This window comes from Podarcis bocagei, assembly GCF_964188305.1.
Source record: "Podarcis bocagei genome assembly, chromosome: 4".
Classification (NCBI taxonomy): domain Eukaryota; kingdom Metazoa; phylum Chordata; class Lepidosauria; order Squamata; family Lacertidae; genus Podarcis; species Podarcis bocagei.
The window spans coordinates 66843203-66868440 of NC_138128.1; the positions used below are offsets into that span (position 1 = coordinate 66843203).

The window sequence follows — 25238 nt, forward strand, 5'->3', positions numbered from 1 at the left end:
CCATGGAACAACATCCTTTCATTAGCATGATTATGATTCTCTTCAGAAACTTCTTTCCTCCTGTGAGTGTACCTTTCCCAGAGCTTTTTGTTACATACTTTTTGTATCTAAAAGGGCAGAAAATCCAGAATTCACAATTAGTTTTCTTCAGTTGTCTGAAGTATAAGCAACTTCCACAAATCTGCTTAGGGAAAGGAATTACAATTAAGAAATTCAACTTTCTTGATTTTGCCCTGAATACAGAGAATTATTTCTTTTCTCACTATAAATGCTAGTTAATAAAGTCAAGATGCTTGCTTTATCATCTATCATATTGTTGTACATTATCATTGTGCTCCTCTTGCCCATATTCTAACTGAACTGTCACTATCTGTACTTTTTGTATTGAATTTTTCTCTAACCACACTTCCTTACGACCCCCATGTGTGTCTGCATATGTGTATGTGTGTGTATGCAAGCATGCATTTCAGGATTACACTTTATGCATTTGATGAAACAGGACTGTATCCAGAAAAGCAGTTCCATTAGTGTAAGCAGGGTGGGGTGGGGGGGAATCCCCAAGAACAGATTTAGGGATGTGTGTGGAGAGGGAAGAGAAGTTTCATTCACACCCAGAAGTCCTTGGGCTAACATAAGTATTTCACTGGAAATCACCCATGGCCTCTAGACCATGACATCTTAGGCCATAATAACATTTATTAATGCCACAACTCATCTTAGTTTTCTTCCCACTGAAGTGTTTCTATTTCTTTAACAGCCTACTGACAGCATTGTCAATAAACTGAAAGTTGCACATTTGTTTCTAATTCATTACAAATCCAGTTTTTGTTTCCTTGGCAAAGTATATATTTCTACTTTCCAGACTGCACAATTAATCCAAGGGCAAGGGCAAGAACTGATAGCACAAACAATGACTTCTTGGTGACAGACACACCAATTAGCTACCTTTAGGATGTTGTATCTGTTGAAAACCCCGCCAGCATGTCCACCATCTCTGTGCTCTCGAACAGTGCTCTGCATCTGAAGTGGAATAAACAAAGACTCTCTAACCATAACTTTTATTAGATTCCATTGTGCTGAATAAAAAATTGCCCATCCACAGCAAATACATGTCAGCACTATATTAGTTCAGGGTATTTGGAAAAGTCACAAGAATTGCTTGGCCTATCTTATCTCAAGTAATACTGTCTCCTCAGTTGGGGACAATGATTAATAACAAAATTTAAAGACATAACATGAGGATGAGCACCATGTGTTTAACACTGAATCAGCCAAGGCTGAAAAAATGAATTAAGTTTATTACATCTGATTACACAACTGTGAGTTTTTTTTATATGGAATATGAATTGAAAGATATACCTCTTCTTCCACTGACTGAAACTCTTTATCATCAGGGGATAGGTCTATGAGGATTGTTCCACTACCTGAAGTATTCAAAGCTAGGTAGGGGTTAAGACCTATGAGAAAATGCAACCGTTAATATTTAGACACATACAGCTCAATTAAAAATATATAATAGATAAGGTTGTAGTTTTAGAACTTAAGGTTCATATCCAACAAAGCTGTTCTTAGTGCAAGGACTTCTGGTTGCACAATTAAACTTTCCCCTCACTCTTCCCTCAATTTGTGCCTGAATCTGTCCTGGGTTTTTTCCCCAACCGTCTGGAACAGGTTTTTGGGGAGTCTGCGAATTCTGTTGTGCAAGCAATAAGTCCTTGCGCTAATGGAACTATTGGATTCAAGCCACAGAATTCATGTAATATATAATAATTTCTGCTTGCAAGGTTTCCTGGTTCCAATACTATAGAAAAATGAGCTTGCATATCACAAACATGCTCTAACCCCCCCCAAAAAAGCTTAGGGTGACATTGAGCGGTATTAAGCCCACACCTCCACATCAATATGTTTCCTTCCTCTTTTCCTCCACAACTTGCAACACAACTCCGAAAATTTCATCTGCAACATACCTTGTTGTCCTGAGATTAGTCTTTCAACTCCCTTTATTATTTTGTGTCTGTGCCCATAAGCGTTAATACCAATTTCCTTTAATTCTTTGTGCCCCATTTCAACCAGTACATCTAATGTTATCTACAAAGAAAAGTAACATAAATGCAGTTTCACATTAAACTCATCGATTACAGCACAGATCTTCAGCATGGAAAACTTCAAGTTGCTAAGAACTGAAGCTATTATGTGTGCGCGCGCACACACACGCGCGCAATTTAAAATTTCTCGTTTTACATTTGCATCATGCAATTTGTTTCCCTAACAATAAAGGTACGCACCTGCTCTCTCTCAAATACGTCAATTAGATGTTCAAGTCCAAGATTTCTCACAAATTGATTTATGCTAAAATCAACACCTGAAACTGTATAAGAAAAGCGGACATTAGTTGCATATTAAAGGGCTAAGTGTATTTTACCTTTTCTGCAGGTTCACGAGAGTATAAATTAGAAACAATCTTCTGGATACAGGTCCAATAACACTTGGGACATGCTGTGGCACACTTTACAAGTTCATGGTAAACCGTAGGCACTAGTCTGCAGTAAGCATGCTGATTTTGCCTGCTGTGCTCCTTCCCACAAGAGAAACAAACCCACAATCTGTGGCTTAGTGTTAATATTAAAATTATGATCAGCAAGTCAAGAACAAACTTTGGGTACAAATCATAGTTTGTGTGTAGTGAAATACATCCAAACTAGAATTTTTGTTTAACACAATTAAGCTGGGGACTGTAGCAAAATGGGCAAAATGACCCAATCCCAGTAAACCATTAACTATGGTTGACCTGTGAATGAAGACAATGCGTGTTTTAAGTATAAAATCAAAGTACTTGCTGACCTTATATTCTATACAATCAAATTAAAACATATTTAGCTTGATTTATTCTTAGGGAAATCTTCTCAAACCTGTACATAAATCCAACAAAGTGGAAGTACAAAAAATTATTTCAGAAATAACTACAGGAATGGCACTGGGAGGATGAGGGCATTGTGTGAGAAACCATTCGTAAATTTAACACACATAAGCCTCACATTCAAGTAATCTTTCCACCATACGGCTAATCAAGTTGCCCTGAAAAAAAATGTATTGGCATATGACTATTTAAGAAACAGAAAAGATCATTTTTGGATATATCTATTTATCTAAAATCCAAATCACACATACATGCCTTTCACTGAATGACCTGCAGAGCACTACTGTGCCTAAAGTTACATCAGATTCTATCTGTCTGCAATAATGAAACTGGTATGGATAGGAATACCACTTGTAGCACCATTGGTATATGTTGCAGTCTTTGATGCATGTGTGGGCTGTCCTAATTCTTCATAAATCATCCACCCATCTGAGTAAGCCAATTCATCAGTAAAGGAAGGACTCACCTTCCTTCTTCTCCAAACCAGCGGCCCCATCAGCACTACTTGTACTAACAACTGAAAGTTCAGAAAAGCTACCAGACAAGTTGTCAAGGCTACTGGCAGCAGAAAGATTAGAAGGGCTGGATGGAACAGAAGAAAGTGAATCTGCTGAAGATGCTGTGTTTTGAGATACATTTATAACCTGAGGCTTGTAACAAGATGGCAAGGCGGAAGGTGGCATGGCAGCTGTCAATAATGCACTAACATCATCTGCCTGAAAATAAGAATTAAGAAAATTAGAATATCATTAAGACATTCAAAAATTTATTCAAGCATATATGAAGACAAGGTAACATTTACAGTGAGTGGCCTTTTACTTGAGCTATCCTAAGAAGCCAAGTTTTCTTACATTCTGCTATTTACCAGTATCACCAGATATATTATCACTCTTATCCAGAGTCTGCTTGTGTAGAATTACAATGCAATGAAAGGCATGACCCTAGAGACAAATCCTATACAAAAATCACGCACTTGCAGTGTACCCCACCTCACACATTAAAAAGGTAAAAAGACCATTTTTTTAATGTGGCAAACACTATTGTAGAAAGATTGGCAATGCAGCCCTATACATACCTACTCAGAAGTCCCCTTAAGTTCAAGAGGATTACTTCCAGGAAAGTATGCTTATGATCCTAGGCTAAATATAAACTGCAAGCTCCTAGGGTGCCACAGAGTGCACAATGATGCTATCTTTAACATTATACTAAGTAAGAAATTCTGTGTTGCGAGTTTTGGGCCTGGACATTTTTAGTCACAAGCTGTGAATGGCAGGTCGCTATCAATAGTTTAACTTGAAGACATAAAGTAGCCCAGAAAATACTAGGTAATAACATCAAGCAATATGTTTGTAAATGAGCACAAATTCAATAACATAGTTTATCTCCTCTCTGAAAAATGTACTTCCAAAAGCCACACCTAAACTAAATTCCTTGAGTCCATCTTCAGTCCCAACTTTAGAGAACTGCTTTTTAGCTTCCAGCCCACCATAATAACAACACGTTTTTAATCTCTCAAATTTCATGTCTGGGTCAGGAGCCAGGAACTGAAGCTTAATGCAAACTTCTCAAAAAATCCCATCACTTACGGTGACTAGGTCTAAAGGCGTTTGTCCTTCCTGGTTTTTCAGAGTAGGATCAGCTCCATGTGCCAACAATAAGGCACAAAGCTGTGTCCTTCCTTTCTGGGCTGCTTCATGCAAAGGTGTGAAAGCCCATTTGTCCGTAGCATTTACACACGCATTATACTTTATAAGTAAAGCTGCTACATCTACATGCTGGAAAATAAAATACATTTATGTAGTGCAACCCTTGGGGGGGAAAGTTTGCTGCAATTTTCCTTTGGATTTCCTAAAAAGTGAACGTTGCAAAATACATTCCATCAAAACAAAGAGGGCAGTTCAAGTCTCGGTACTCCGCTATTGCACGCAGGTCAGCTCGCCCCACCCTGTTTTGTGGTTTGTTCAAATAGCCACCCTGTTTTGGAAGCTCTAATATGAGATATGATATTGCTAGAAATGCCTTTCTTATTCAACTGTTTGTCTCCATCTCTATACAGGGAGACTGTGGGGCATTGGGGAACAGCCTGCTGGAGAGAGAGCTTCTTGCCCAAGGCCATCAAATGACCTCAATACCAAGTTGAGATTTGAGCAGACAGCTTCTAGTTCATACTCCATGCTCTTAAACTCTAGCCCCATCTACATGTAATCTTTTACCCATGTGTGTAAACCAGCATGCTTAACAGCATATTTGTTTTACAATATTGTGAGTAGAACATAGCTATGGAGATTACCTGTTATGATGGTCACTAGAATGGGGAATGTCTGGATAGTGCCTTTCCTAGGGAACATCATGCTGGGTAATCTCCATATCTAGGAAGCCCGTGACAGTGTATACACTCAATGTTTGTACAAAGAACACTTGTTCTGCAAGAAATCAAATGTATTCATACACTTTCTTTATTCAGGGCATTAGCAAAGTGTATAACTTGGTTCACAGAGCCACAGAGACGGTTGCCTCTGTGGTATTCTACATCAGCCTAATTTGGAAACTATTCCTTTGAAGTGTTCTAGGATTAGAGAGCAGATCAGGAAATAAAAGTAAGAAATGGCTTAATCTTGCCTGTAAACTTTTGTTTCTCACAATCTAAACTATCCTGGTTAGATTCCCTTCTTCACTAGAGTTGCGCTTGTAACTAAAAACATTGACCCTCACCCTCCAAAATCATCTGTGGCAGCTGGTTTCGGAAGTACTGCTTCTAGTCTGTTAGCAGTATGCCTCTATCCCATATATTCTTTGGAGTGAGATTGGGGGGGGGGGGGGAGGACACACAATCAGAGCAGTAACAACAGAAGTTTTAACTACAAGTTCTCAGTAGATAGGTGTAAAAATCAACAGCTTGAGTTGGAATTCACTGAAATTAAACATGCAAATACACATGAGTTGAAACAGCATGAGGGACACCTGTGTGTGTGTGTGTGTGTATTACTCAATACTGAGTTATGAAAAAGAACTGTTTTCCACAATTATTATGAAGTTTAGAAAACCCTCATACACCCTGGGCTGTATCCAGGCAAAATACTGGGAGAGTGAACACACAATTTTGTATTTAAGCAAACACCAACAAACATTGATTTGTGCTCAAATAAATTTTAGATCTTCTGGTTCAATCATTCACTTCTTCCCATAGAGTTTATGATATACTTACCCCATAGGATGCTGCATTGTGTAGAGGAATTAGACCCCCTTTATCTTGTGCATTTACATCAGCTCCATGCTGTAACAGATATTCTGCAACCTCCAAATTGTTGTAACCAGCTAGCAAGAGAATAATTTTTTTTTATGGATTATCAAAAGGCACCTGAAAAATATTACTATAAATGTATCAACAAACTTCTTTTCCAGCTTACCTGAACCATAAAATTCTGAACTATTTTTTTTTTAATTGCAGAGTAAACACGGTTATATGTATACTCTGAGATGGAGAAGCCCAACTCAAAGGCAAAACACAAGCTTCACATACATAGCCTTCCATGTTCAGCCTTGTGTGTGTGTGTGTCCATTCCCATGAGGTGCTGTTAGCAAGCTTACAAGGCTGAGATACTAGACTTGCACAGTCACCCGTCACTCTTGCTATTTTCTACTATTGAGACAATTTCATTGGGTTGTATCCAATCTCTCTTCCCCTTTCCCACCACCCTCCAGAGGTTCAGGGAAGCCCTCCTGAACAGTGTAGGCTGCACTGCACTGAGTGTGAAAGGTTGCCTAAAACCAGGTGGGGTTTTTGTAAGATCTCTCAACCCAAATTCAATTCCCTTGGTACAGAACAATACAGCCCATGTTTTTCCACTGGGCCTCCAATGCTCTGGAGAGATTTCTTTTTTCAGGGTGAAGGGGAGTGTAAAGAAAGAAAAGAGAAAGATTGGATGTAACCCATTGTAACTGTCTAAATAGCAATTTTGGAGGGTACAGAAGACTGCAGGGGGAAGGAAGTAAAAAAGCAAGATTAGCCTGAGGATCTGCCTTTGGCTTTTGCAACTGCTGACTACAATCCAATTACTTTAAATAACCCCTTTACAAGTTCTAGTCCAAGATAGATCCTTACAAAATGCATTAATATGGTAACACCAACCTGCCAAGTGGAGCAGAGTAGAGTGTCGGCCTTGTGTATCACGGCAATTTACATTATCAGGGGAGCACAATTTCTTCACCCGAGCCAAGCAGCCCTTTTTCGCAGCATCTAGCAAAGCTGCATCTCCTCTAAGGAGATCCTGAATATCTGTGTCACCATCTTTAACAAGGTCTAATGGAGTGTTTCCATCTCTGTTTTTCTTTGTGGGGTCAGCCCCATGCTATGTTGTTGATAAGAAAAAAACCCAACAACACATTCATTAGCATTCATAACTCAAGTAGAAACATATTTGTATCATTGTCAGCTGATTATTTCTTTCTCTATTAACAAATATTCAAATATACTAAGAATGCTCACCAGCTCTATGTGTACCCCAATTAATGAGGCAAACCAAGGTGATTTGGGTTGGGGTTCCATGTTGCTGACTTGGGTCCTGCTATTAACAAGGCATCTTCAGGAGGCTAATGGACCCTCCAAGCATCCTCATTTTCCCCCACCCCACAAAAGGTTAAACGCACAACCATTCTCCCACCTTCCGTTTCCTGAGAAATGAAACCAAGCTGATTGGGGAAAAGCAGAGGGTGAGCGAGGTGGTGGGATCTTCCATTTTCATGGATAGGTCTAGCTTTTACTAATGCGTTTGACATTTACTGTAGTATTGTGTTTTAAAATTGTAAACAGTCTTGCAGCATTTTATATGAACATGCAGTATATAAAATAAACAAACACACAAACACTTTTAAAGGTTCCTGCAAAAAGTCTGTCCAACATTTAGCAGGCTTAATCCACTTAATTCCCCATTATAATCCATGGGGATGAAAGACAACTTCAGATTTAAAAGATCAGATTTTAACCCAAATAATGAATTGAATGGGAACAATATGGCACAGAAATGAAACACAGTGGACTGCTTCTAAATACAACAGACACAAGGTGAATCTTGTGGTAGTTGCTCTAATATAGAACATGGGATAGTTTGAAACATTTCTTTAAAAAACAAATTTAATACCACTAAATGGAAATAAGCAAACTAATGAAACTGAAACATGCTTCAGTTTTTCATGTGACGCACCTGTAACAGAAGCTTACAAATCTCGTATTTCCCTTTTGCAGCAGCTTCATGTAAAGGAGTGAACTTCCACAAATCAGCTACATTGACAACTGCACCATGTTTAACCAGTAGTTCAGCCACTTCATAGTGTCCATAAGAACAAGCATTGTGCAAAGGGACAAGGCCTCTGAAAATATGAAGGAAAAACATCCATCAGTGGTTGCATCACTGGGCAGGGTGCCTTAATTTTGGCTAACATTTTCAGTATCTTAAAAAATACCTCAATTTTCTAATGACTGACCTAAACATACAGTTAAGTATAGTTGTTATTAAAAACAAAATTATTTCAGAAAAAAGAAGTGCATGAAGAATTATGTGTTCATATGGAGATAAATTGAATACTTTAGTCAACTAGATACATTTAATTCAAATAGCCTCTAGTTACAAAGCAGTCTTCCCCAACCTAGTACCCTCCATATATTTTGAACTACAATTCTGATCAGCATAGGCACCAGATTGGGGAAGATTAATGCAGTGTATATATTTAAGGTCAACACAAAGATCATACAGCCATCATAATTCTGTAATTTGTAATGTTGACATCAGCTAGAAGCACCAGTTGTTGGGGTTCCAGGCTTTGCAAATGTTAAGCCGCTGAAGGTATAGAGGGGGATTAGAATTCTAAGATTCTTAGACATTTAATATATGCTTGAGGGAACATTTAGCCTTGTGTGGTGGATACTGTGTTATCTATATACTGAAACTAAACTTAGATGACGAAAGGATTATGAGTGGGGGGGGGATAAGCCATGATACCCTATGATACCTATTTTTTCTAGAAAAAAATATTTGAAGCATAGCCCCCACCCAAAGCATTCTTGATCCAATATATGTGTCAGGCACTAACACAAAGAAGAATGGAGAATTGCCCTCCTCCCTCTGCTCCACTCCCTACATTCACTATGAGCTATTTAATGGAATATTTACCCCTTGTCTTTTGCATGAACATCAGCACCATGCTGCAGAAGATACTCAACCACTGATACTCTGTTGTATCCTGCTGCAAAGTGGAGGGGAGTAGACTGGCGGCCTTCAATATCCCGGCAATTCACGCTTTGTACCGTACATAACTTCTAAGGAACACAACAGTTGAGACACACGTTACATCAGCCAAATATTCAGCCAACCCCCCCCCCCCAGCAACTGTCTTGAAATCAGAACTTTTATATGATTTTGTATTTCAAAGCAATTAAAATAGTTATCTAAATTTTCAATGTTTTCTCATCTCTGAAGACCTGAGAATAATATTTACAAATTAGTCTGCAACACTTATATATGTCATATTTTTTGAGAGAAAGAAAAGCCACAATCCGTTTCTAAACTTACTTTTACTGTGTCCACATCACCTGCCTTTGCAGCTTCCAGCAATTGCCGATCTGCTTCTGAGTTGCCTAAAGGGACACCTTCTATAAAATAAATGAGGGTATAAATTACTTAACCAAGTTCAAATAGCACAGATGACAATAATAAATAGTCATTAATACTAACCCTTAGAGGAATACCATTTTGAGATCTCATAGTATACAAAAATATAACTGTCCTAGACAAAAGGCTTGATTTACAATTTAACTGAACATACCAACTAAACTTTCAATTACCAGTTAGAGAAACTCAGGTACAACAAGTAGCTGCAGAACTATTATTAATGCAAAATTAGACATGCACTGTTGGAACTGAACCTGACATTTTTTACTGAAACATAAGTATTTTTCATAATGAATTACAGTATGCAGTATTAACATACACAAACTGTCAGATAATTACCACCAGCTGAATGACAAAGGTTCATGAAACAGCCAACTAAAGTTGCAACTGCAACACACAATCTTATACTGTAGACATAACTTTAGCAAGATGAAAGAAAGAAGAAAACCACCAGTCATTATGCTCTTCGTCTCTGAATTGGAAAAGGGGGTCACTTGAAGAAGAGTGACAACACTCCCCCACTTTAACATTGTGCAATAGCCTAGCCTGAAAAAGCAAGGCCAAGCATTTGTACCTATTCTAAGAAAACAGGCCACCATTAATTGCCCATGACATTTTTTCTGTTTTGAAGTTCCTTCAGCATGTTCCTCAGGTGGAGAAGAATCTGTGGGCGCAAGGGATGAAGGTTTCAGAATTAGTTTTAGCTTGTAGTGCAGCAAACATTTGCTGGTACTGCAAATCATACACATCAATTATTTTTCAGTTCCAACAGAAAAAAAATTCTAAAGATTGCTTAAGTAGCTGATACATTGACAAGGCAGAAGTGTTAAAATTATTACCTTGTAATAATTGCTGAACACTCTCATTTCCCATCTGAGAGGCTGTGAAACCCTGCAGTGACACAATTGATGGATCACACCCAGAGCTCAACAACAGGCGGCAAGTCTGCAAATGACCACAGTGTGCTGCTCTATGCAAAGATGTCTGCCCAAGGTTATCCAAAGCATTGACCTAGAGATGACCACAGAATGTTAAAAATATCATTAACATAAAAGTGTGCAGAACACATTTTTCAAGAACAATCTGAAGGAATTCCACTTACAAAAACCAAAAAACTAGTGTGGAATATTGGTTTGCAAATTTTATTGCCTGCAAAACATCTTTACAGCAAAAATGGACTGTTTATCAAGAGTTCAAACATTCCCAAAAATCTTCATCTTAGTCTCTATATAATGCCAAGAATGTAACAGTTGGGAAAATCACAAAAAGATACATGCCTGAAGGTTATATTAGGAGTAAGTTACAAAATTTGCAGGTTTGCAATTCTCTACTTTATTATATACGAAAATATGCCTGATTACAATTAAGTGGCTCATACCTTTGCTTCATGTTTCATGACTACTTCAACAACATCATTATGACCTTTTTCTGCTGCCACATGGAGAGGTGTCAGGAAGCTTGATTTAAAAAAAGTAATGACAGTTTTCACTGAGTTTTATTAGACTGATAATTGATAATTAGTATGCAAATACAATGGGTAGAGCATCAGTTTGCAACCGGGGAGGACTCCAATTATGCATTGTTTATTTAAGTATTTATAAACTGCACTTCTCATAAAAATATAGCAAGGTACTATACAGTGATAAAAGCAACATTAAAATAATCTTTGTGTGGCCTTTGACAAGTCAATGGCTACATCTGCATGTCCTGTTAAAGTTTACCATGAAGTCCACAAACCAGAACAAGCTGCAGCCTTCTCCTCCTTCCATGCAACCAAGTAGTTCAGAAGCTTTTGCTTCTGTTTCAAGTTAACTGCAATTTGTCATGTTGCCTGCACCTGGAATTATGGCTGACGTTAACTATGGTTTCAACAAGATAGCTTCATAAACCATGGTTTGAAGTTGACTTGTTATGCAGTGAGCACATTCTATGGCAACTAAGTCTGCACACTGGAATGAACCAGAGGCTTCACCTGTCTCCCTAGTTCTCATCTCACATGGCCAGAAGGACTTTGGCAGTATTTAGATTCACTTTCTTCCAATCTTAACTTGCTCTGTTGTATGCATCTACAATCATGGTGTTTATCACAAACTGGACAATTTCCAAACCACTAATGGAAGGACTGTCCTGAGATGCTTGGAAGCAGGGTGGAATAAAAAAGTGAAATGAAAACTCACTCTTTTGTCTTTTCATTGATGTTGGCTCCTTTTCTTAAAAGCAGTTCGCAGATTTGTTTTCTTTTAGGATATGGAGATGCAGCAGCACAGTGCTATTAAAAAGTGAAATCATTATATCATTTGCTTATCAGCTTATGGTGAAACCAAACCATATGAAAATATGTGACTTTTAAACCAAACCACATGGAAATATGGGAGCATTTTTTTCAGGCCTAAGTGCTTGGGAGGAATGATTTTCATGGAGATTACCTCTGGGAAGGGTTAAGCCTCCACCACTGCCATCTCCACAACAGAAAGGTCACACCCCCAACCAGCACTTAGGCTAGAAACAGCCTTGAATTAAAGTCAACTGGGATGCTCTTTCCATGTTGAACTACCTTGAAAATGCTTCCCACGCACCAATTAAGTTTGAAAAAAGCATAACTGTCATTTGGAGGGGTCATAGTGCTGGAGGTTAACATGCTCTCCCAAACTGTACCCTACCCACCCCATTTGGCAATTAAGACCTGAAAATGCCTTCCATGGGCTCCAATGGGAGGCTGGTTTTAAGACTAACTGCTGCATGCAGGGGGGGGGGGCAGGGGACAAGGAAGGGTAGCTGAGGACCAGATGCAGAAGCCACACAGGCCCTACACCTTTTACTCAGGTCTTAGTTGTTCCCTTCTCCTTAATCAGTATTTTAGAGATGAATGAAATTCAAGGAACTATCAACAAATGGATTTGGATAAACTATGCCTAAAAAACAACAATGCATGTTAAACAGTATGGCCACCAAAGCTGGTTAAAAGGAAAATAGCTGCATGTCAACTTGCCTAGTTTAGCTACCACACAACATAAATATATATTCAACAAATTACCAAGGCAGTTTCGTGAGTCTGGGGATGTTTGAAATTTACAGTCTCAAGAGAAAGGTGCTTTTTTACGCGAGCTGCATCAGATTCCCTTGCAGCATGTAGCAGTGAGTGACCTTTGAATTCGTCTAGAAGAGAAAACAAGATTTCATGATGTATAGGTCTCAAGCCATTATCAAAGGTACATCTTATTGCTGCTAGGATAGAATTACTTTCAAACAAATACACACACTGTTCTGCATCAAGACACATTTGCAGAAGTCATTAAGAATGGTTCTTCTAATTTCAAAAAGATAGTAAAATTGTCTTCTCACAGAATAGTCATCATGCCTAGTCTTGAGGGGGGAAAGATGCCTTTAAATGTCTTGATACTAGAAACTTTTTTAAAAAATTGTATGGGAGAGGGGCAGGGCCTTGCCTCTGATTTTGTGCATACTAAAGGACTCTCAGGGGAGAAGGGTGGTAGGTATCACAAATAATGACTGGCTACAAAGTGTGGGTCCCTACTGGAAACTGGGGTGTGTGTGTTCATGTCCATCAGTTCTTCTCAGTCAATCCCATTTCCTCTATACTCACATGCCAATCGTTCTTTTAACTGAGGTGTTGGGGCCAAGTCGATTGTACTTTTATTATGGCAGTTTAACAGTGTAGGATCAGCACCATAGCTCAGCAAGAGAGAACACACTTCCACTCTGTTCTTAGAAGCTGCTTCATGCAGAGGAGTAAACTGCCACAGATCCATTGCATTCACACATGCTCCATGCTAGGAGAAGAAAGATCATTTATGATTTTATGCTGGATAATACTGAACTAGAACTCTGATGTCATAGGGAAGACATGACCCATCTTAACATGACCCCATAAACACTCATATACAGAAGGTTGAGAACTCTAATGTTAGATTAGTAGTCCTCCTTTCCTTCAAACAGTGACTGTTTAGCTTCATGACAAGACACATGCCTTTATCCATAAATGGTTTGAACTTGAGTTTCCTTAAAAAAACAAAAAACAAACCCAAGACCAATACTTCTAGGAACAATCTCAAAACAAGCCGGGCAAGTGGTTGTTGCAACCATTATAATTACAGTAATTTCAGAAGCCCAGTATCTTTATCTTGAATCACTCTCCTAATCCCATGTTTCTCTCATGAGACATTTTTATCAAAAGAAAAAGTAGTATTACTTGATCCCATACAGAAAGTCAAGTGTAAATTTAGCATTTTCAGACATACAAGCCCTAAACACAATCAGTCCAACATTTTCTTCCATAATTTCTTTCACCTCATGCAATCTAAAATGGGTTACACATTAAATAATATGCATACTTCAATGACCATTTTGAAAAATCTAGGTGACAGGAAGTAATTTTCAAAATACCAAAACAGAAAGAAACAAAATTGCAATAGCCTTCCCATAAAAATTGCACACAATTAAGAAACTAACCTTTACTAGAAGTTCTGTTACTTCGTAATGTCCATAGGAGCAAGCATTATGAAGAGGAACAAGATCTCTGTGGAGGGGAAATCCCAATAACTTAGCACATGAACACTGAAAATCTCCTTCAACAAATAAAATATTGTCAAACACAGTTCATTATTAGTATCAAACAGAAAGCCCAAACATTCATCTGACAAAATGAAAAACCAAACATTGGCTGGGGGTGGGGAGTTCCTCTGTCATTGGGCTCAATGCTCTTCAAAAGCATAACAACTGGGTGGTCAACTTATAACAATTAAGTCCTACTGAAGTCAACAAATAATACTGTTGTTTTTAACTGGAGATGTTCAATCAAGTTAAATTAGATTACAAAGAAAGTCAGTTGGCATTAGAGACAGCGATGTGGTAAAAAATAAATATTTGCAGATGATCAGCCTGTAATTGAAGATAACAGACTGCAGAATTAACTCACAAAATTTGAAGGAATGCAACAGTTATAAAACCCCTGGATTGACCTAGTACAACATGTTGGAGGAAAGACTCTGCATAGTTCTCATGCAAGTCCATGTTAAAACATGCCCTTTTTTATTTAATGAAAAGCTTCATGTAATCATCTGATTAAAGCGCCAATCAGTCATTCCCTGCCCACATGATTGGAAATTACACGGGTAAGAGTAGAAGCAGTTGGCAAGAAATGCCTCCTCCGGTGCAACATATTTGCCAGTCTTTACGCCCCTCCATGTTTAAGAAGACTGTGTTTCAACTCAGTCACAAACTGGCAAAGATTATATGCCCCCCAAAGTGGGGCTTGCTAAGGCATCCCAACCCTTTCAAATAAAGCTAATGTCCAAGAGGGCTTCTGAATCTAGAATTTCTAAATGCCCGGTTAAGATGGCCTATTCTTTGAACAAAGTGCCACAAGTCGTGGCATGCCCATTTCAGAGATAAATCTAATCCATGCTTCAACAGAATCTACAAAATCATACCACAACCTCCCAAGAAAAACTTACCCTTTATCCTTGGCATGTACATCTGCTCCATGCTGCAGCAAGAGCTGCACAATCTTAACACGGTTATAGCCAGCTGCCAAGTGTAATGGAGTTGACTAGAAATAAAATAAATAAATCTAACTGTTTTATAAACAGAAGGAAATTTTCCATTAAAATTACAATAATAAATCAGTTAAAGCATTCTACGTTATCTGTAGCATGACACTGGGGGCTGCAAAGGGAGGAGTGTCAGCAAAAACTCACATCCTCTACTACCTGGCAGAAGGATATTTAGGAACATAAAAAGAGCCTGCTGGATCAGATAAGTGGCCCATCTAATCCAGCATCTTCATTTTCTGCTGGATCAAAACCTCCCCTGATTATTCAGAGCTGTTCCGTCAATGGAATGCTACCTCTGGATCCAACCCATAGATTTAGGAGGGCCTTTCTCATAATAAGTTACATTTGAGTACAGCACAGTGAGCCAGAGAAAGAATGAGGCTTAATTTCCCATCTCTGTTCAAAGGCAAAAATTACTGCAATCTTTTCTCAAGCTAAACTAGTTACATAAATATATTTAAAGAGGACAGCATAATAAAGGGACAACAGATTTTGATTTCTGTCCACACCCCAGGCAAATATAATTTATAGAAAGTAATTAATGCTACCTAGCACACTAGTAATATTACTGATACAGCAAGCATTTTTGGCAAAGAAAACCAATGCATAATCTCTATATTAGATTCCTTAGTAACATTTTTTTCTGACTGGCTTTCAAAAGTGCAATTTTAATAAAAACCAAACAACTGATATTGCCAAGACAGAATATCCATGGCTCTTTTGTTTATACAGCTAGGGAACACACATAGTATCAGATTTTTACTTTAAGTAAACATTCCTGAATTAAAATATAATTCAAAACATTAACCAAAGTATATGTTACCAAATACATTACCAAATACATTTTAATGTAAAGTGTGTGTGTTGTTTTTTTAAAAAGCTAACATTTGAAAGTGGGCATTTGAAAACCAAAATACCTTTCGGCCATCACTTGCATGACAGTTGACATTTAGTGGTGTGAGAAGAGCCATCAGTTTTTCTTCATTTCCACTCCTAAAAGGCAATTAAAGATTCCTGAACATTTGGCATCCATCCTCCTTTATTCAACTTACACAATACTGCAAAGCAACTACAAACAGCTACCTGAATGCTTTGCAATTAAAATTAAAACTTTGGAATAGATTTTATTGGTGCAATGGTACTAGCTTATTGTACTTCATATATCATATACTAATATCCTTCATCACAGTTGCTAGCAACATACTTATTCTTATTTTACTGTAGGAACACTAGCGGTTGCATCCAACGCTTTTAGGAATGGGACTGAGATTAATATGGTGCCTCAGGGAGGTTGTTTGCATGCTGGTTCCTGGTTTCCTAAAAGTATTGTTTTATTTGTCCGGGGGCAATGCATTTTAGATGGATTCTATCTTTGTCAAGACAAAATCCCCTGGGTGTATGTGATTAATTTACCTGTTGAGAAGTTTGACCAGGGCCAACTTTTTGTTTCGGGCGTGAATTCCAGTACAGTAACCAATGAAAAGAGTCAACTAGAGTAGAGAGCAAGGCACCCTGGCCCTGAGGCCCATGCCAGTATGTGTGTGCAGGCCCTTCCTTGAATGTCATTCATGCACTGTCCCTGCCTCCCCCACCTCCACACACAGAGTGGATTGCCTGCATTGGAGAAGTATTGCCATTGCATGGAGAATGCCAGACATTAAGATCATGGTAATAATTTCCAATCCATAACTGTACATAAGAATAGCCTTTGTTATGCAGAATATGAAAAAAATATTCAAAGTGTAGCCTGTCTCATTTTTCGGGTATTTTTGAAAGAGGCTGGGCAGTAGATCCAGCTCACATCTTTTATTATTTCCTACCTGGCACTTTCCAAGAGTTCATCTTTCTTGTATTCACCTGAAAGTTAGCAAAAAGGAGATAGGGTTTTTTTTTTATTTCAAATACAAATGTGTAAAACTTTTATAAAGCAAGTCCCCCCCCCCTGTGTTTTTTATCCTGTCCTCCCTCCCCAAATAGTATGCTGGCTTGCTAGAAACAAAATCTGATAAAGCGATATTCAATATACAATAATTAAAATTACAGTTATAAAGTCATCTACTTCCAAAGGCCTGGATGAATAAAAATGTACAGTGGTGCCTCGCAAGACGAAATTAATTCGTTCCGCGAGTTTTTTCATCTAGCGAATTTTTCGTCTTGCGAAGCACGGTGTCGGAAAAGTTTTGGAAAAGCTTCAAAAATCGCCAAAAAACTCAAAAAAGGCTACCACACCGCGTTCTATGAGTTGCTCCTCGAAGTCAAGTCGCAACTGTATTAACGGTGTTAAGAAAAAGGAAACAAACTTGCAAAAAACGCAATACGTTTTCGTCTTGCGAAGCAGCTCAAAAACTGCAAAACCCTTTCGTCTAGCGAGTTTTTCGTCTTGCGAGGCATTCGTCTTGCGGGGCACCACTGTATTCCTCTTTCTCTGACTGCACACAACACACTGGGACATGTGGAGGAAGTTACTCCTTCAAGTACTTGGGGCAAGGTCATTTACAACTTTTATGAGCACCAACACCCTGAACTGGATCCATTTTGATAATTTTAAAATACTGGGTGTGATGTAACTAGGCTTTAGAGTAGACCTGTTGAAATTGAACTACTTAACTTAGTATGGTTTATTAATTTCAGTGGCCCTGCTCTCAGTAAAACTTAGCTGAATATCACCCCACTATTTTTGTATAAAGTCAAAAACAGCTAAACATTCAGGCAAGCAGCAAAACGTATGGTATATACAAAGTATAATTATGCCAATTTAGATAAATAGCACAGCTGGAATCAAAAGTTTAGCCCTCAAAATGAAGCAATCAACTCTGAAGCTAGCTACTAAACTTGCACAAGTAGCACTCTTTTCAAATATTACTTATTTTGCATGATGGTAGGATAAACAAGCCATTATATTTGCTTTCCCATAGGAGTAGTAAAAAAATAAATGGCCTGTTCTTTTACCAATCTTACAAAGTATTACTGATTTTTTTTCTTAGCAGGTCTTCTCCAGTTAACAAAGAGTATTACTCTCACCAAGCATAATAGAAGCAATACCACCTTAGCAGCAGCCAAAACATAAATCTTACAGATTACAAAAAGACAACATTTACCTGAGAGCACTGCTTTTGCTGATGGATCCGCCAAGTCCAATGCTGTTCTTCCATCTGTATTTCGGATAGCTGGATCAGCACCATGCTGTAACAGTACTAAAAGGAGAAAAAAACAAAGCTTTCATCAGAACTTAACAAGGAAGTAGCTCAGTGGAGATGCTAAGGGATTAGATGCCCTAATCCAAAACTATAAAATAAGAGTTAGAATTATGCTAACCTGATAATGAAACATAACCCTGAACATTTCAGTATAAAAGGCTAGTTTCACTTGGGAAGTGTACACATATTTTCAAAAGCAGTTATACAAACAGCAGAATCAAGGAAAGGTAGTCACAGAACTGGTCCTAAGGATGAAACAGAACAGCTGGAAAATACTCCGCTGTGAAAACACAATTTTCATGCTTTCTTTTTCAGTCACAAGTACAGTCTATGCCTCCCTTTCCTTCCTTGCTGCATGTACATACAGCAGAAAGCATTAGCTAGAACAGAAGGAAAGTGTTTCCTGTGTCTCTATCAGTCCCCCCTCTCCAACACAGTGCTCTAGGAGGAAATTAATGTGAGCGCTAAGTAAATCCCTCCTGGAGCCCTAGGGTGGGAAAGGAGAAATGTATGGAAACATTTCAATGCACATATTATTCTGCAACTAGAATATGTACAATGCACATATTATTCTGCATCTAGAAGGAGGCAGGCTCCATCGACCTTATAATAACAGCCACATTCACATGTAATTACAGTTTGACACTCCCCAATCAGCCACTATTATCACTATTAGGTCTAGGGTATTGTTTAGGGGTTTTTGTTGGGGGGCTTTGTTGCTGTTATTGATTTTTTTTGTATCTTTATTTTATATATTATCGTTATGCTGTAATTATGTAATGAACATGGTCTGAACTATGGAAAGGCAGCATACAAATAAAATTATGGATGAATGGATGTAACAAGAACATACTCTGGCTTAAGGTTGGTTATATTATTGTTAATTAGGTTTGTTATGTGCAAACATAGATAATATCTCAATGTATGCAGACAGATCCTGTCCAACCAAGCTGGATATTACCCATAACCAGCTTCTCACAAAAATGAAAAAGAAGAAAATTAATTTACATACTATCTATATAACCACTTATATTTTGAACAACTTGGTATTTCACGGATAGTTGACTAGTTTATATTATTTTAATAAAGAACAATGTATCCTCATTTCTACAAGAAAGCCTCAGATTGTTTGAAAGCTTGTTTTCCAATTTAAAAGATATGCTTGATTGTGTCACTTTATATAAAAAAACACTGGAGACACTTTTAAACCAGTGGTTCTCATACTTTTGCCACCCAGCCCCCATCATGCACTACTTAAAAATTGCCTGTGGATCACTTTCAGCTCTGGAACCATTGTCAAAACCAGCACCATATTATGAAAATCACAGGACCTAGGAGCTAGTTCAACAAACACAGCCCTGATGAGAATGGTTTCCATCTCTGTTGTCAGAAAAAAGTAAAAACATCCAGGATTAATTCTTGATTGTTCTGCAACTTCTCCACATATCACCTGAATGGTGATTGAACCACCAATGATCCAGAGACCACAAGTGTTTTCAAAAATTACCTATGCAGACATCAATTTTGCCCTTAATTGCAGCTTCATGAAGGGGAGTGTAGTTCCAATTATCCCGTGCGTTAGGATCTGCACCATGCCGCAAGAGAAGATTGACAACTTCAGCATGACCAAAAGAACAGGCATTATGAAGTGGAATGAGGCCCCCATCGTCTCGTGCATGAACGTTACCACCACTCTGAAGCAAATATTCCACTACATCCCTTCGACCAAAACCTGAAACAAAAAAGTAGTTTTACATAGTCAGTCTTCAAAGGAAGAAAGCTAGAGCTAAGAAACAAAAATCTAACTTGCTAATCTTCCTTATATATTCCATGAGTGCTATAACTAGACAAGATGCCAAAGAACTGCTTCTGGCTACCCAAATAAAAGAAAGGCTGAAGAACAGAACAGGAGACAGCTCCTATTTTGGAGATTTTAAAGTTCCTTAAGTTTTGAAGTCTCCATATTTTCAAGAAATGGTGGTGTTGGGGAGAGTATACACTGTGTATTTTCTTATCAGTTCTAAGTATACATTCCCTAATTTTATTCAAACAGTATTTGCAAAAACACAATGTGTGCCGATAATAAATAAATAAATAAATTGTCAGTTGGCCAATACCCTATTTAGTTCCAAACATCTGACATTTTGGTGGTTCAAATAAATATTGCCCAACTGTGGCTTTTTTAAATGTTACTTTCTGCATTAAACATCATTTTGTATCATTATATAGTAAACAAATGGAAGTTTTATCATTTGGACAGAGAAACAGTTGCCAGAGTCAGCATCATCAGTAAACAATACAGAATCCCCGGCATCTCTTTGAGGGAACCATGGGATAACTATAACTATAACTATACACAATGTCAACCGGGGATGGGTAGCCTTCAGGATATATGTTGCCTGGTCCAACATAGTGGCTATGAAGTGGAGCTAGATTAACAAATGGTGGCACAGGGTAGACAATTGGCACCTGACAATGTTTATATAAAAGATGAAGCCTATATCTGAGTTACTCAGGGATCAGGGATTCTAAGACAAAACTCAAGCAATAGGCAGTAGAGCCGCAAAAAAAAAACGAATTAATGCTTCTATTTTACAAGTAGGAAACATAGAAGCTGAGACAAATGATTAACAAAATGTCAGCCATCCCAGAGCTTAATTTTTTTTAAAAAATCAAGTTTGCATACTAATATTCAATTCAGTCAGAAACCCTTCTATATCTATTGCAAATCATGCAGATCTACCTTCTGTCTGCTCCTGCCATAAGCAATGATCCATCTGTTATGCTGCTTCCAATTCTTAAAAAAACACTGTGGTCTAACAGAATAGGATTTGAATGCACACATCTGCAGTATACAGTTCAGGAGCCCTCACCCCTAAAGGTAGGTTTGAAGGGGATGCTGGTGGGATGAGGTGAAAGCAAGCAAGTCAACTTTCACCAGCCCACATGGGCATGCTTTTCTCTGGAGTATCTATGGAAGATAAGCCATGGAATCCAATTCTAAGTGTTGTATTATACAATACAAAGCCATGAAGAGCTCAGGGCTAAAGTTGGGATGTCTTCCCCTCAGTGGGATTTCCCCAGTGAGTATGGGGGTTGGGGAACTGCTGGCCTGTGGGCTAAAGGGATTTGCATCTAGATTCAGCCTATGACCTCCCCTCCTTGGACTTGTCCCTGCCCTAGGAATTAAGTTTCTTCATAAACCTAAATGACACATGGGGGATTTCTTGATGGGGTTAGCCATTCTCCCTCTCCTTGCCTGCTGCCCCCTCCTTAAATCACCTGGGGCCTAGTTCGCATGTCACACTAAGTCAAACCACAGTTTTGTGCAAATGCAAACATGCTTGTGGAGAAAACCTTGCACCTCTATTGTTCCTCCCTGGTACTTTAGGTTAATGCAGAACAGTTTGGCTTAGTGTTTCATCCAAACCAGGCAACCTTCTCAACCACTACCTGTAAGTATAAGGGAGCCAGTATATTTGCATGTTTGTTAAAAGCCATAGAATGGCTTGGTGTGATATGCTAATGTGGTCTGTTGCTGGTCTAGACATCATTTGGTGTTTTTTGGATAGGATAAGTTTGCTTGTTCCTATCTGGGCAAATGAATGACAGTTAAGTAGTTCACAGTGTCAGATGGACTAAACAACTTGGGCATTAAGGCTGCGTGCAATCCAAAACAAACTTATCTGGAAGCAAGCCAAAATCAGTAGGCTTTGGAAAAACCTGCATCTAAGAAGCTCCAGCCTCCTTTTCTCAGTTTGTCTATTTGGGTCAGCTCTAGCAACCTCAGCGTTGCAAAACACCACCTAAGCCTTGGATCTGAAGAAGGCATCCTTGTGTGCAATTACAAGATGGAATTACAAAATAATTATCAACTCTGATGTGACATCTGCAAACATGCAATTGTGACCAATGATTTCCAGGAATTTCTAAACACACACTTGCCTAATCACAACATCCCATCTATGTGCATGTTTTACACACAATGTGCTTGTTAATCCCCCTTGAGCAACAACACCTTCCTGAAAGCGCCCACAAAGCACAACGTGAACTAATGTTTACAGGATGTGGACCATCACTCGTTTTAGCTCTGAGAGTGGATTGCAAACTTATTAACAAATTCACCACCGACGCGTTTCCTTCTCAAACTGGACACCCTTTGAATGTCAGGACTTGGCCAGTACCGGTTTGCTTCCCCTCTGGACGCCACTTTTCAGGTATGCAGCAGCCCTTCCGAGGAAACTCTGAAAACAATGCATCCCGCCCACGGAGCGGAAGGTCGGCCCACGCCACCACTTGCAGGCCTCCCTCGCCGTATGTGGGGGGAAGGGGGGGGTCAGTCTGGCTGCTCTTGGCTACGGTGGCCATTTAAACACGAGCCCCCACAGGCTGCTTTGAGGGACGGGGATCTCGTGAGTTCCTCCTGCATGGCCAGAGATTAGGGACGAGAAGGGGGTGGGTTTATAGGCTCCTCTTATTTCCAACGTGCGGTCGTGGGGACACCCGACCACCAACTCCCTGAATGATTCCCCTTAAAGCCCCAAATAAACAAACAGCACGGAAGGGGCCCAACGCCCCGGCCCTAAAGCCCCTATACCCCGAAGCCCCGTTCACACGCAGAGTCAGGGGCGGAGACGCCCGAGGCGGCGGCCTGGCCACCCGCGAGTACCTGCAGCGAAATGGAGAGGGCTGGACTTCCTGCCGGCCGTGTCCCTGCTGTTGACGTTCTCGGGCCTCACCAGCCGCTTCACGCGCTCCACGTCGCCGTTCCGGCAGGCTTCGAAGAGCTCGCGGGCCGGCTCCGACGACGACGACGCCCCCCCGGCGCAGCACGGGGACAGCAGCAACGGCGGCGGCGGCGGCAGCGCTTCCCCCAGGGGACCAGCCGCCGCTCCGCCCCGCCGCCCCGCCATGCCGGGGGCAAGAGCCAACTTCCTCCCGCGTTCGCCCTCAGAGCCCAACACCCGCCATAGGCGGCCCGAGCTCTCTCCGCGGAGAGCGGCGGGGGGTGGCGGCGGCGGCGGCCGCCGCGGGGAGCAATTCGACGCCACAGTCGCCTCCGGCCGAGGCAGCCACTGAGGGGGGAGGCGGAGCAGCCGAGGTGCGCGCGCAACGATGAAGGGGGGAGGCGGGACGGGAAGCGCATGCGCGATGTGCGCGAGAGAACTGCCGGCGCGGCGGTTAGAGCGGCGGAGTGACGTCGGGGGGGGGAGCCGCGGTTGCTCCGGCGGTTGAAGCCCCGCCCCCCAGCCCGGCTTCCTTGGGAGCAGCCGTTCTCAACCTGTGGGTCCCCAGATGTTGTTGGACTACAACTCCCATCATCCCTGAGCTTGCTAGCAAGGGGTGATGGGAGTTGTAGTTGAACAACATCTGGAGACCCACAGGTTGAGAAAGGCTGCTTGGGAGTCAGCTTCCCGTGGGTACCGCTGCTTGGGCAGACACGTATTAGGAATAACGCAGTGCGCGGCTGAATACGGGATTGTAGCGTTGGAAGGCGATCCCCGTGGGTCATCTAGTCCAACCCGCCCGCCCCCCGCAATGCAGGAATCTCCACTAAAGCATCCTTGATGGGTGGCCATCCAATCTGCTTTAAAAACCCCAGCCTCCTGAGGGAGACGCTGTACTATTGACCAGCTCTTGCTGTCAGAAAGTTCTTCCTGTTGTTTAGTCCTAATCTCCTTTGTTGTAACTTGAATGCATTGGCTCGAGTCCTGCCCTCCAGAGCAGGGGAAAACAAGCTTCCTCCTTTCTCCCTGTGACAGACCTTTAGCTATTCCCTTTCCTCTCAGTTTTTTTTCCAGGCTAAACATACCCAACTCCCTCAACCGTTCCTCATAAGGCCTGGCTTCCTGTCATGAAGTCAGCACAGTATGGAAGTAAAGCTTCCTAGGCATCGCAGTGGGATTGTTGTTTGGTATTGAGTGCCACTGTTGGGCATGCCCACTACAGAAATTGGTGGCTTCTGGCACACCTGACAGCAGCACAGTGTAAAGTTGGGCTTCATCCCAGTGTCAGTGTCCTAGGCAAGTAGGATAACTGCTTGTTGGGACCCCCCCCCCCTGCCCCATTGCTAATTTCGGTTTTCAAAAACACGTGTCTGGTAGAAAAAACAGCAAGCACAATTGATATGGCTGGATTTTCAATTGCAAGATTTTGTAATACAACAATATTTGATTATCTTTCTCAATGCAAACGAAAATGTTTCAGCACAATGAAGCATGACTCTTGTGATCTGTAATGTGAAGATTTAAGTCTCTTAAAAGTTTCAATTAGAGGCACATCAAAATCTCACTTCGTGTGGGTTTTTCCTTTGCAAATAGCTATAGTGTGAATATAATGAAACAAATCTATTACTAAAGGGTTTAGAAAAGCAACGTTTCTTTAGTCCATAAGAAAAATTCCAAAACCTCAGATTGGGTTATACTTGCATTACAACCTCTGAAAACATAACAAAATAGAACGTGGACCTGGTATTAAGAAAAAAAAGGGGGGGTGAGGGAGTTGAACTTGATGTTGAAGCCACAAAGTATAAATTTAGTCATCATCTTAAAATAGTGCATAAGAGGAGATTTCAGACTTATAGGACAATCCTGAAAATGCTTACTCAGAGGTAAGTCCCATTGAATTTAATGGGGGCTTACTCTTTATGCATCCTTTGCTTGGGAGAAAGCTCCATTGGTAGACAAGCATGGGATTTGGATAACAGTGGCTTAAGTTCTGATGCTATGAAGTTTTCAGGTTGAACTGGAGATTTCTGGCACAAAGAAGCATGCAATAGCTGATCCCGCATCTCTGAAAACAAAAAATCTAGCTGCTACCAAGATCTACTTGCAGCCTTAAGCAAAACACACAAGAGTTTTGTGAAGAACAGAAATATATTTTAGCT

At 40.1% G+C, this 25238-nt stretch overlaps 1 protein-coding gene across 3 annotated transcripts in view; it reads right to left on the minus strand.

Moving 5' to 3' along the window:
- TNKS2 (tankyrase 2) overlaps nt 1-23421 on the minus strand; it is a 29635-nt gene extending 6214 nt beyond the window's left edge. Inside the window, exons 1-25 of one of the 3 annotated variants that reach the window (XM_081189571.1) lie at nt 23022-23420; nt 19860-20084; nt 18254-18349; nt 16976-17012; nt 16073-16148; nt 15057-15151; nt 14053-14119; nt 13187-13373; nt 12617-12738; nt 11760-11851; nt 10961-11039; nt 10422-10593; nt 10157-10246; nt 9484-9563; nt 9085-9230; nt 8119-8284; nt 7047-7266; nt 6123-6232; nt 4504-4692; nt 3384-3633; nt 2286-2368; nt 1968-2088; nt 1360-1457; nt 946-1020; nt 2-107 (exon numbers count right to left, since the gene is read on the minus strand). In XM_081189571.1, coding sequence (XP_081045697.1) covers nt 2-107; nt 946-1020; nt 1360-1457; nt 1968-2088; nt 2286-2368; nt 3384-3633; nt 4504-4692; nt 6123-6232; nt 7047-7266; nt 8119-8284; nt 9085-9230; nt 9484-9563; nt 10157-10246; nt 10422-10593; nt 10961-11039; nt 11760-11851; nt 12617-12738; nt 13187-13373; nt 14053-14119; nt 15057-15151; nt 16073-16148; nt 16976-17012; nt 18254-18349; nt 19860-20084; nt 23022-23265 — 3226 coding nt within the window. In that variant the 5' untranslated portion in view covers nt 23266-23420. Of the gene's footprint in view, nt 1; nt 108-945; nt 1021-1359; nt 1458-1967; nt 2089-2285; nt 2369-3383; nt 3634-4503; nt 4693-6122; nt 6233-7046; nt 7267-8118; nt 8285-9084; nt 9231-9483; nt 9564-10156; nt 10247-10421; nt 10594-10960; nt 11040-11759; nt 11852-12616; nt 12739-13186; nt 13374-14052; nt 14120-15056; nt 15152-16072; nt 16149-16975; nt 17013-18253; nt 18350-19859; nt 20085-23021 lie in introns of all 3 variants that reach the window. The other 2 variants (XM_081189573.1, XM_081189572.1) reach the window with 2 other exon arrangements.
- Between the last annotated feature and the right edge of the window lie 1817 nt (nt 23422-25238).